The 12,958-nt window shown below is 42.9% G+C and overlaps 1 protein-coding gene across 1 annotated transcript in view; it reads right to left on the bottom strand.

Moving 5' to 3' along the window:
- ITGA9 (integrin subunit alpha 9) overlaps positions 1–12,958 on the bottom strand; it is a 398,613-nt gene that overhangs the window by 96,054 nt on the left and 289,601 nt on the right. Inside the window, exon 19 of the mRNA XM_037847329.1 lies at positions 1,113–1,199. Within this exon, the coding sequence (XP_037703257.1) occupies positions 1,113–1,199 (87 nt within the window). The remainder of the gene's footprint in view (positions 1–1,112; positions 1,200–12,958) is intronic.

The following is a 12,958-nucleotide window of genomic DNA, read 5'->3' as shown; positions in this document are numbered from 1 at the left end:
CATGAGGTCCAGGGTTCAGCCTTCCTGTGTCACCCCACCTCCACTCACCAGAGTCTAATGGGACTTGGCCTCTTCTCTGCCAGCTATTGGTAATCTGTCTGCTGAGGGCAGCCATTTTCCTGGAGCAGAGTGTGAATGTGCACAGGATGAGAAACAGATCCAGAAAAGGCTGAGGAATCATGGACATGAGAGCCACCGTAGCTCCAATGGGGCCAAGAAAGGAACAAGCCTTCTTTCTTACTAGAACATTCTCACAATCGATTTACAAAAAAGCAATTATGTACTGGGACCAAAAAACCTTTGAGATTAAAGTGATCTGATTCTATAACTTGGGCAGAAGAGAAGGATTAAGTTTTCTTTCTTTCTTTCTTTTTTTTTTTTTTTTGAGGGGAGGGCTGGAAAAGTTGACAAAGGAGCATGAAATTCCCTTCAATTCACAGCAGGGAAGGTAGCTTCCATTTTGAAAGGCAGACCTGGTCTTTTAGATTCTAGCATTGCCTCCAAAAATCACATCTACATTTTGCATCTCCATATACTGTTGGCACACACTAAAATGCTCCATAAATATCTAGATTTTCCATTACCCTGTTATTGTTTAAGTTCAGAAAATCTGGCTCCTGTACATCAGAGCAACTGCAATTTCTTCTTCTTCTCTTTTTTCAATGAAGTAGAATACAATTATTTATGTCGTGAGAATTTTCAAAGGCTTCTTCAGAAAATTGTGAATGCCCAGGAGAGTGAGAGTCAGGACTGCAGGCCCCTAGCCTAGCCCACGTCTTCTCCCACATTGCCTCAGGGACTGGAAGGAGAATGGAATGTCCCAGAAAAAGACATCTTGGGAAGGCCAACCAGATACTGCTTGCCAACGATCAAAGCACATGGTGTGTCTCTCACATTTGGGGTAGGCCATGTGGACTAAAGAGAGGGAGCAGGCGACCATGGCCTCTGTGAGAGAAGACTCTGGGGTACATACTGCCGTGGACAGGAAACCCCAATCCCCAGGTAGGCTTCTGTGGGAGGCAGCGGGTGGAAGGCAACCTCGGGTGAGGCTGTGGCTGATGGGAAGGGCTGGGGGACTGCTGCCAAGGAAGTGCCCCATCTCTGCCTCTTACCTTTGACTTTGACCTCATGAAAGGAAATCCCACACTGCATTTGAGAAAGTCCGTTTCCAGAAGCTCACAGGAAATGCCCATCTCCTCCTGAAAGAGAAAGGCACCAACAGATGGGCTGGCTGCACAGGACACTCAGTGTGGAAGTGGCTGTAGCAAAGCAAATGGAGACTTTGGCAGACACAGTCCTTCTTTAGGGCCGAGAGCTGTGATGGGCTAAGGAGTCCTCTGGCCAGGCTGTGTCCCCAGTCCTCTGGCCGCCCACCCTTTGCAGGGGTTCCCTGGGAAGACAGGTGCAGAGGACAATGTTCAGCAAAACTACTTTCATTCTTTACAAAAGCTTTGGCTCCGAATTCTGGTGCTCTCCTGGTGAACGGGGCTGGACCACGTGGGAGCTGGAAGGCTACTAAGGTTTGGATTAAAAGAAACCCACATAGTCATTCTGGCCCATTTCTCCTAAGCCCACACTCTAATCCTGCACTTCACGATCTCACTAGTTTAGGGAAGACCAACTCAAAGAAAATCACACTAAGGGAAGGAGAAGTTTTCTTTGGATAACCTGAAAGCCAGGGCTGAGCTGCCCATCTGCAAGTCTTCCAAGGGTGCGGGTTGGGGCAGAGGGGTGCCAGGATTAAAGAGAGATTTCCAAGTGTAGCCACGGTATGAAAAAAAACAGGAGAGAGAAGCCACTGGGAGCAGCTGCTATCTTTCCACAGGACACATCATTTACAACTACTATCAGAGAAAAGCTCTTGGTAACTCTTGGTAACTCACAGGACCTCTCTTTAGTCCCTAAAGCCAAATATAGACTTTCAAGAGGAGACAGTCAACATACTATCCTCAATGTTATATTGAGCAGTAGCAAGAAGGAATGAAGTTATGAGGTATGCAACTAGGTGAATGGACCTTGAGGACACTATGTTGAGTGAAATAAACCAGAAATGAAAGACAAACATTATAGCGCCTCACTAATATGGACTAACTATAATGTGCAAACTTGGAGAACAGAATCTGAGAACATAGGTTATCAGGGGAAGGCTTATGGTAAAGGTTTCTAGATTGTAAGCTCTTACAGCAGTCATATCTATTCCTGAGTTGTAATGGTTATTTCTAAATTGTGAGATGCTGAGTTCTTTGTGTATAACCTGGTTGCTCCCTGGAACTTTGGATATCTGTGTGACACCTGAGACTCAGAGCCAGAGTTAGACAGCTATGAATGTCAGTATTATGCCATACAGCAAATGTTAAAGAGTCTGAAAAAGAGATCAGACTTCAATTAGAGATATGAACAAAATGATTTGGTCAGGAATAAGGTAAATCAGACTGAAGAGAAAAGGATGATATTGACTGTGTTTTAAAACTTCGACTTCTGTGTGAGACCAAAGGAAGAGATGGTTATTTGCTGCAAAATCTGTATTTTCTGTAGTGTACTATATAAATTAACATGTATGCTGTTGATACAAACACCATTATTACATGGAACTTTGAATAGGGAGTGAGATCTGGTTGGTTTGTACAGGTTAGTATGCAAGCCCGATACATACCAGAGTAATTTGGGCAGAGAATACAAATGTATTTGCAAAGCCCACTTGAGGGACTGGGAGAAAATATAGAAATATTAAACTTCCCCATGTGAGGAATTACTGATATTCTCACAAGCATTGGGGACTACCAATTTAGAAGGCTAAGCCCTCAATCTTGGGGCTACCCTTATGAATCTTGTTATTGCAAAGAGAGGCTAAGCCTACTTATAACTGTGCCTAATAGTTACCCCCTGAGAATCTTTTTTTTACCCAAATGTAGCCTCTCTCAGACAACTCTGCAAATAAACTCACTACCCTCCCCCTAGGACATGACTCCCGGGGGTGTAAATTTCCCTGGCAATTTACTCCCAAGGATGAGCCTGGACCCAGCATTGCAGGATTGAGAAAGCTTTCTTGACAAAAGAGGGAAGAGAAATGAAACAAAATCAAGTTTTACTGGCTGAGAGATTTCAAATGGAGTTGTGAGGTCATTCTGGAGGTTATTCTTATGTGCTATATAGATATTCCTTTTTAGTTTTTAGTGTATTGGAATAGCTAGAAGGAAATACCTAAAACTGTTGAACTGCAACCCAGTAGCATTGATTCCTGAAGACAATTGTATTACTATAGTGCTTACACGGTGTGACCATGTGATTGCTCCCACTCCCTGTATCCAGTGCATGGACAGATGAGTAGAAAAATGGGGACAAAAATTAAATGAGTAAGAGGGGGAATAGGATGTTTTGGGTGTTCTTTTTTACTTTAATTTTTAATCTTATTTTTATTTTTTTGGAGTAATGAAAATGTTCAAAAATTGATTGTGGTGATGAACACACAACTATTTGATGGCACTGTGAACAGTTGATTGTACACCATGGATGACTGTATGGCATGTGAAGATATCTCAATAAAATTGAATTAAAATTTTTTTTTAAAAAAAGAGGAGGTAGTATATGTGATGGCTTGGAATTATGTACTCCAGCCATGTTCTTTATCCATTCCTGTGGGTGTGAACCCATTGTAAATAAGACACTTCATGAGGTTACTTCAGTTAAGGTGTGGTCCAGCTGAGTCAGGATAGGTCTTAATCCTATTCCTGGAGGCCTTATAAGCAGAATGAAATTCAGACAGATAGAAAGAAAGCCACTAGAAGAAGCTGGAAGTCAGTGGAACTCAGAGAAGCCAGGAGAAGTTGCCATGTGCATTCCCATGTGACAGAGAAGCTAAGGACCAAGGATTGCTGGCAGCCAGCCCCAGAAAGCCACAGTCTTCTGGAAGAAGGTATTGCTTGATGATGTCTTGATGACACCTTGATTTTTGTCTTCTAGCCTCAAAACCATGAGCCAATTAATTCCCATTGTTTAAGCCAACCCATTGCATGGTATTTGTTTTAGCAGCTAGGAAACTAAAATAAATGTTTGCAGATTCTGGAGGAGAAGGTACAGAACAGAAGAACTAGTACTTGCTGAGTGTCTACCCTGTGCCAGGAACAGGAAACTGACATTCAGAAAGCTCATGTGATGTCCCCAAGGTCAGTCAGTTGCTGGGGACAAAGCCAGAAAGAATTTGGGCCCAGACTTGGCTAACTAAGTCTTTCTCCTTTCCCTGCCCACCAGAACTTCTGGAGGAAATGAACACAAGATAAGATGGTAGTCCAAAGGAACCAACTTGTGTGGATTCCAGCTGCTCTGAAATGCCTCCCATGCTTCTTCCTCCAATTTCCAACATGTGTATCTCAGCTCAGACCAATATTTCCATTCCTCCTGACAAGTGGAATGATAAGTTTTATTTTGCATCCTATCAGTAAAATATATGTTAGCACCAATCACAATGTATCTATTTACTTATAAATTGTATGCATATATTACTATACTAATATATCATGAACATTATCAAACATGTGAAAAATAGAAATGACTAAAGACAAATAATTAGTCTATGGGGTTAGAGGTCAAGATAGTAACCAGGGAGGGTAAGTGAAGGGCATTCCTGGGGTGCTGGAGATTCTGCATTAGAATCACCTTGGGAGCATCTTTAAAAATGCAGATTCTTGGGTTCCATCCTAGGTATCCAAAATTAGACTCTGAGGGCATGGAACTGGAATGAGCATTTCCAATAAATGATAAATGATAAAATAAGGGATTCTGCTGTGCAATGATGTTTGAGAGCTACTGTTAAGAACTTTCCTTTTCAGTCAATTCTAGAGGCTGCCTGAGGAAACTTCTTAACACATGCCTCTCCCCACTGTAAACAGAATGAATGAATGAATGGGTGAATGAATGAATAAAAGTTCAAATTCCTAATCCTGGCATCCATTCCATCCCATAATTTTCTGGTTTTTGCCCTCCCCCCACCCCCAGCCCAACTGCACACACACACTACATTCTACCCGTACTCTGCCCATTTCCAGACCTTTGCTTAAGCACTTTCCAATCTCAGGAACACCTTTCTTCACTCCTCCCTCCAAGAATGAGCAAAAGTTCATCCATTTTGCCCCCAACATACTCACGAGTGACAAATTTACATACACACATGGAAAAGGCACAGGATTCAGAATGGACCCTAAGCATCTGTTCAATGAAGGCTAGCGCTGGGTCATATGACATGCCATGTTTGGCACTGAGGACAAAGGTCTGAAGACGTTAGTCCTGTCTTCGAAAGCTCATGGCTTAAAAGGTGGAGACCTCCCAGCAGAGAACCAGGCATTTACATGGCAATGTGATGGAAGTGTGAGGGGCTGCTCTTGGAACCTGGAGGACATATGCTAACAATTTCAATAAGAAAAGCCAGAGAATAACTTCTTGAATGCTACTTCAAGACCTGCATGTCACAGCAAATGATACTAATGATTCACTGTGGGGACCCCTTCCTAAAACCAATGCCCACCATCAGCCCAAGAAGAAGCTACTCTGAATCCTAGCTGATCAGTCCATGGTTATCAGAGGCAATGAGGCCAAGTCCGGCGTGACTTTAGCTCTCAGATTCCCTGGGACAGTCCTGGTTCATTTCTGTCATCCTGGTGCAATTACTCTCAAGAGTGTCTCAACGTATGTAAAAGTTACACCACTGCCTCACTGGGAGTCCCTTTCAAATCAGGAGAGAGGTTTTTGGTTTAAGTCAACAGTCTACCTATCCTTGAAGTAAAGATTCTTTACCATAAGGACATCTTAAGTTCTTCTAAGGAATGACTTGGTCTTCAAAAACTTACTGTGGAACTTGGTACAAACCAAGTACAAACTTACCTTTGTACTAACACTACCTTTGATAAATGAAAAACTGCAGAATTCTCTTATTTTTTGTTAAGTCAGAAATACTTGAAAATAACATTTAAATCAGCTTTTATTTCATTGTTCCAAATCTTTATTTCATTCTACTCAAATGAAAATTTCAAAATTGTTGTTGGATCTTGGTGAGGATAAGCAAAAAGAGTGAAACCCAAAGACACAAACGATCTCTAGGAACGGAGCGCTAAGCATTCGGCTCATGACTCATGTGCTCCTGGAAGATATAACAAGAAGGGATGTCACAGATCACCCTTCTGCTGCGAATCAGCACCAATACAACTCTCCTAGCACTATTAAAGATGCTGTTTTAGTTTCCTTGGCTGCTGAAGCAAATACCATGCAATGGATTGGCTTAAACAATTGGAATTTATTAGCTCAGTTAGGAAAAAGTCCAAATCAAGGCAATGCTTTCTTCTTGAAGACTGGTGTTCTGGGGCTGGCTGCCGGTGATCCTTGGTCCTGGGCTCCTCTGTCACATGGCGCTGTACAAATGCACATGGCAGCCTCTCTTGGACTCCTCCCTCTCTTCCTGATTTCGATGACCTTCACTTTCTTGCTTCCCCTGGCTTTCTCGCTTTCTATATGAATTTCATTCTGCTTATAAAGGACTCCAGGAATAGGATTAAGTCTCATCTTGATTCAGTTGGGTCACACCTCAACTGAAGCAGCCTCATCAAAAGGTCTTACTTACAATGGGTTTACACCCAAAAGAATGGATTAAGTTTAAGAACATGTTTTTCTGGGGTATATAGCTCTAAACCACCACAGTCGCCTTGACCAAAAGTCTTTAATTCTATACCACTCTGGTGGTTTGGAGCTACTATGTACCCTGGAAAAGGCCATGTTCTTTCAATCCACTCCTGTGGGTAGGACCTTTTGGTTAGGTTATTTCAATTGAGATGTGGTAGGTCTTAATCCTTTTACTGGAGTCCTTTATGAGAGGATAAAAGACAGAGAGAGCCCAGAGAGCTCAGAGAAGCCCCAGAGAAGCTGAGAGACAAAGAAACACCCATAGAAGCTGAGAGAGGAAGCCACTGAAGCAAGAAGCTGGAAGCAATGAAACCCAAGAGAAAAGGACCAGCAGCCGCCAGCCATGTGCCTTTCCACATTAGAGGTGTCCCAGATGCCAGCAGCATTTCTTCAGAGAAGGTATCCTCCTGTTGATGCCTCAATTTGGACATTTTCAAGGCCTTAGAGTTGTAACTTGTAAGCTAATAAATTCCCATTGTTCAAAGCCAACCCATTTCTGGAATATTGCTTTCCAACAGCTTTAGCAAATGGGAACACCCTCTCGCCTACCAAAGCAGTGATTTTCAGGGAGGTCAAAAGGCACATCAGAACACGAGCTCTGGCAAACACTACAAGACCCTGTGTAGATGGTGTTGGTGTTCCACGCAGAACCCCTTTGCTGGACCAGTGCAACAACTCCCAGCTGAATAGAAGCCACTTACTCTGAGTGGTTACAATGCCTGCACCCCACTCCAGCATTCTGCAGCCGATGATGGACATGGGTATCAAGCCACCCCCTCTGTCTCAAGGTGGGACAACTCAGAGGTGCAATTCATGCTCCAGAGATCCCTGTGGGACCACGCTGAAGAAGAATCTGCCTGAGACCACATTCTTGCTTTACTTCTTCCTCCGCTCCATCCGGCTCCCCCAGTCCTCTTCTACCAAGGGTAATTTCCCCAATAAATCCCTTGCATGAGTATCCCCATCTGAAGTTCTGCTTCTGGGGAAGCTGCCCTAAGAAAACACTCTATAAATAAGGCTTCCAGCATTGGTGGCCCCCAGAAACTGCTATGCATTTGTTGCCAGGCGGGGAGAGGGAAACAGACCAGGAAGGGAAACAAGGGGAACGCTCACATGCTAACCAATCTTGTCTGAATCCATATTAAGGAAGAGAGAACTTCCTCCCTAACTGCAGTTTACAAAATCCACATAGCTGCCTGTCACAGGAGCACTTCACCTAAAAGCGACGAAGTGATGTCAGCCCCTCCTTTGTTCTCCAGGTTTCAAACTGTGCCCAGGGCATAACCAGGGCCATTCTGGAATGATGACCTCCCTTGGTAGTCATGGCAAGACCCAGCAGAGCTTTAAAAAATGAGCACTGGGGAGTTGGGGCCAAACTAAGCGGACCCTGGTTCTAGGCCGCGTGCCTATGGCTAGTGCCTTGGTGGGAGTTGCATATCACCCCCTCTGTCAGGCATGTGGCCCCCAGCAGGAGGTATTTGGGAAGAATCCCAGAAACGACACTTCTCTTTTGCTTGGGTTCCTTCTGTGTCCCAATCCTTGCTTACACTAACTTTGGCTGAGAGCATTTAACTTTAGCATTTTTGCAAGGCTTATGACTGTTAGACTCTCAGCTGACTGAGAGAGAGGACTAGTGAACAAACTGTCTATCCATTGTCCCCAGTTGCCAGAAGGTGTAGACACCAGATTATTTGATTCAAATACAATGCAGAGAGAAACTTAAACTTTGCTGCAAAAGATGCAGGCTTTCATGAAATCAAAGAAAGTGATGTCGGAAAACTTCTTGAATCACTGATAAATCTGCATCTGGCCGAGTTAGATCAGTTAACTGTTGAAGGAGTCAAAATTCTTCTAGATAACACATTAAGATGCTTCAGAAGATAAGGATTTGAATAAAAAAGACCAAGAGAAGAAACTAACAGAAATGCATGCACTGCTATTTTAAAAGATTCCGACTGACACCAATAGAGCAAATAAGCTTCTGTCTTGGGTCTAAGATATCTTTGACAATGTAATTACAATATAAGTTCTGTTAAATGTAGGATACAATAAACTTGTTTTCATAATTTTTAGTTTCACTTTTCTAGTAAAGTCCTAATCAAAATGTTTGAAAACATTTTTACTATGAAATTAGGAACCTTTTTTAAAAAAAGATTCACATAACTGGCCATTTTCCCAGTCTCAATTTTCCTTGGCTAACAAGGGCCTCCAAGACTATAAAATGCTGTCAGGGTTTCTCCCTGGAGATTATAGGTGGTTCAGTCTGAATTTTCTAAATTTTCTACCAGCACACATCACTCTTAGGATCAGGAAAATATCAATTAACTTTTTTTTTTTTTAAAACAAAACAATGAAAAGCACATCTGGTCTGCATACGTCTGTATTCTCAGTGCCTGGCCAAGCCTGGCACTTAGTAGCTACTGAGTTTGCATCTATTAAATGAATGGGTTTTGGCTCGTGGGGGATTTGGATGAAGGGACTGCAAGAAGAAATTCATTTGCTGGTCTGCCTGGCATGGGCGGTGATTGCCTTGGCAAAGTCCTTCTGTTTTCCAGACATCCCTCGGCAGTCCTGGCCCTGGGAACGTGGCTGGTGAAGCCAAGCCCCGGTCCTGCTTGTAACATGTGGTGGTTGGCAGGAAGAATCAGATAATGACGTGAGCAAGTCTCTGGACTTCGGTTCTTTCCTCCCAAATGCACAAGCATTTGAATTTGATTCTGAAGTAGTGCTTTCTTTGACCACCAATGCAGAGCTCTTTGGGAACAGAAAATCTGCGAGGCCAAGGTCAAGCTTGAAGTGTGACTTCTCTTTTTCTAGCTCCCACATGTGCTTGTGAAACTGAAGATGACTCAGGAAGAGTTACCTCAGGCTGAGCAGTGCTGTATGGGTGATACAGAGTCAAACTGGAGAACCACTTCTTCAGAGCCCGAGATTTTGTGGGCACTTAACATAAGCTTGATTGGTTAATTGGGATTCAGGTTTACTGGATATCGAGTGACCTTCTGATTTGGTAATACAGAGAAAATGCTGTTTCGTTGCTTAGTGTGCTCTCCATGTCTGTCCGTCAGTCTAGCAGTTTGCTGCTCATCTAAGACCCCCTTTCTTCTTCCCATGTTAGCTCAGTTTCTTAATACATAGTTCAGGTAGATTTGGGGATCATTTTATCCAGAATTCTCTAACCAACTGAGGAGTCAGAGGTGAGCAGGAGTTCCCAATAACCTGGCCCAGCAATTAACAGAAAGAGAGTTTATTCCCAGAAAATACTTTATTGGCTCCACAACGATGTGTCAGCCTGAGGCTCACCAGAAATAACCATCCTATTCCCAGAAAGGAATCCTTTGGGACACGGCCCATGAAATACCTACCCAAGAAGAAAATTACATGGGCTTGCAGCATAAAAAGCACCCAAGCTTGAGTATTAGCATCCCTACTTCGATAACTGGCTCAGGTATGCAGCATCTTGACATCTCCAGGTAAATCAATTATCCTTTCTACCAGCCTTCATTTTCTTGTCTGTAAAATGGAGAAATAAGACCTGCCTTCTAGGACTGTCGCTGGACTGCCAGGGTGATGGGTGTGAAGTTTGGGGCCCCTCCATACATAGAAACGGCTAACTATCTGTCAGGTAGTGTTTAACATCTGTTTCATCTAAGAACTCTTTGCAGTGGCTTTTCTTCTTATATACCCATTTTACAAAGGGAAAACTAGAACATGAAGACGTTAACTCACCTGTCCAAGGTTTCGCAGCCAGCAAATGATCGCACCAGGATGTGAGCTGGGTTGACCCCTCCCCATAGCCTGTGTTCTTAAATGCTCCGCTGCATGGTTTCCCTAAACGTTAACTTCCTTCTCCCGGCCCAACCCACCTGTGTATCTCCCTACAGAAGACCATATAATGCTCTGAGTACACATGGGCATGGGAAAAGACTTGATCATTTGGACACCTTGTAAATTGGCGACAAGCTCTCATCACACTATTACATGTGCCAGAGTCTAGCAATTCTCTGCCTCCTGCTGCTTCCTGTGAAGCTGGCTTTTTTTTTTTTTTCAATTAAATTCAGTTTTATTGAAATACATTCACACACCATACAATCATCCATGATACACAATCCACTGTCCACAGTATGATAACATAGTTATGCGTTCATCACCACAATCTATCTCTGAACATTTTCCTTACATCAGAAAGAACCAGAACAAGAATAAAAAATAAAAGTGAAAAAAGAACACCCAAATTGTCCCCCCATCCCACCCCATTTGTCCTTTAGTTTTTATCCCCATTCCTCCACTCATCCATACACTAGATAAAGGGGGTGTAATCCACAAGGTCTTCACAATCACACTGTCACCCCCTGTAATCTACATTATTATATAATCGTCTTCAAGAGTCCAGACTGCTGGGTTGGAGTTTGGTAGTTTCAGGTATTTACTTCTAGCTATTCCAACACATTAAAGCCTAAGAGGGGTTATCTATATAGTAGTGCATAAGAATGTCCACCAGAGTGACCTCTCGACTCCATTTGGAATCTCTCAGCCACTGAAACTATTTCGTCTCATTTTGCATCCCCTTTTTGGTCAAGAAGATACTCTCAGTCCCATGATGCTGGGTCCACATTCATCCCTGGAGTCATACTCTGCGTTGCCAGGGAGATTTACACCCCTGGGAGTCGGGTCCCATGTAGGGGGGAGGGCAGCGAGTTCACCTGTCGAGGTGGCTCAGTTAGAGAGAGAGAGGGCCACATCTGAGCAACAAAGAGGTACTCAGGGGGAGACTCTTAGGCACCATTACATACAAGTTTGGACTTTCCTTTGTGGTAATGAGCTTGTGAAGCTGGCTTTTGAACAACATGCTATGGGCAGAAGGTCCACTTGTGCAGGAGAGCGTCCATCCTCTGATCATTGGACGACAATGAAATCAGAAGACTCATGTGCTAATTAGCAATGAGTGACACAGCTGCACTGTACAATGTGGTACTCACATTAGCAGGGCTGGAGAATTCGTGCCCTAGAGGCCAAGGAGGTGAGGCAAATCACAACCAGAATGCTGCTTTGTGAGTCAAGGAGGAATACATTTTGTTTACTCGTTAACTCATTCAGGGAATATTTACTGACTCCCCCCCCCCCCAAACACACACAAACTAGACCCTGCTCTTGGTGTTTGGGCTGCAACAGTGAACACAGCCCCTGCCTTTACAGCATGTGTTGTCCATGGGGGACTTGGCAAAAATGCAAAATGATGCAAAAGGAAAGTTAAAATAATTACAGATGCAACAAAATAAAAAGTAGACATATTGGACTTCATAAAAATTAAAATTTTGGGTGCTTCTTTGAATACTGTCAAAACGATGGAAAGACAACCCACAGAATGGGAGAAAATTTTTGCAAATCATATGTCTATAATGCACCTGTATCTAGAATATATAAAGAACTCTTACAACTTAATAATAAAAAGACAAATAACCCAATTTTAAAAATGGGCAAGGGATCCAAATAGACAGTTCCCAAAAAGAGATATGCAAATGACCAATAAGCACATGAAGAGATGCTCAACTTCTTTACTCATCAGGGAAATACAAATGAAAACCACAATGAGATATCACTTCACAGCCACTAGGGTGACAGATATTAACAAGTGTCGAGGAGGACGTGGAGAAATAGAAACACTGGTACACTGCTGGTGGGAACGCAAAATGGTGCAGCTGCTTAGGAAAACAGTCTGGCAATTCCTCAAACATTTAAACACAGAGTTACTTCATGATCCAGCAATTCCACTCCTAGGTATATATATTCAAGCAAAATTAAAACATATGTCCACACAAAACTGTACACAAATGTTCATAGCAGCATTATTCACAACAGCCAAAAAGTGCAAACAACCCAAATGTCCCATCATCTGATAAATGAATTAACAAAATGTGGTAATGCCATAAAATGGAAGGGAGATTAGAAGTACAACAGTGAGTACAGGGTTACTTTTGGGGTACTGAAAATATTCTAAAACTGATTGTGGCGATGGTTGTACAACTCTTGAATTGTACACTTTAAATGGGCAATTGTATGGTATGTGAATTATATCTCAATAAAACTGTTTAAAAATAGTTACAGATTTCGAGAAGTGCTATGAAGGAAGCAAACAGCTTGGCACCTGATTCAGGTGATCGAGGAAGGGTCTTTGAGGAGGTAGCATTTAGCTGCAACCTGTGTGATGAGGAGGACTAAGGACATGAAGAGGAGGGTGACAAGTGTTCCAGGCAGAAGAAACAGCATATGGGAAATCCCTGTGGTGGGGAAG

The sequence above is a fragment of the Choloepus didactylus genome, chromosome 1 (assembly GCF_015220235.1).
Source record: "Choloepus didactylus isolate mChoDid1 chromosome 1, mChoDid1.pri, whole genome shotgun sequence".
NCBI lineage: Eukaryota > Metazoa > Chordata > Mammalia > Pilosa > Megalonychidae > Choloepus > Choloepus didactylus.
This window is presented reverse-complemented; position numbering and strand designations above follow the sequence as displayed.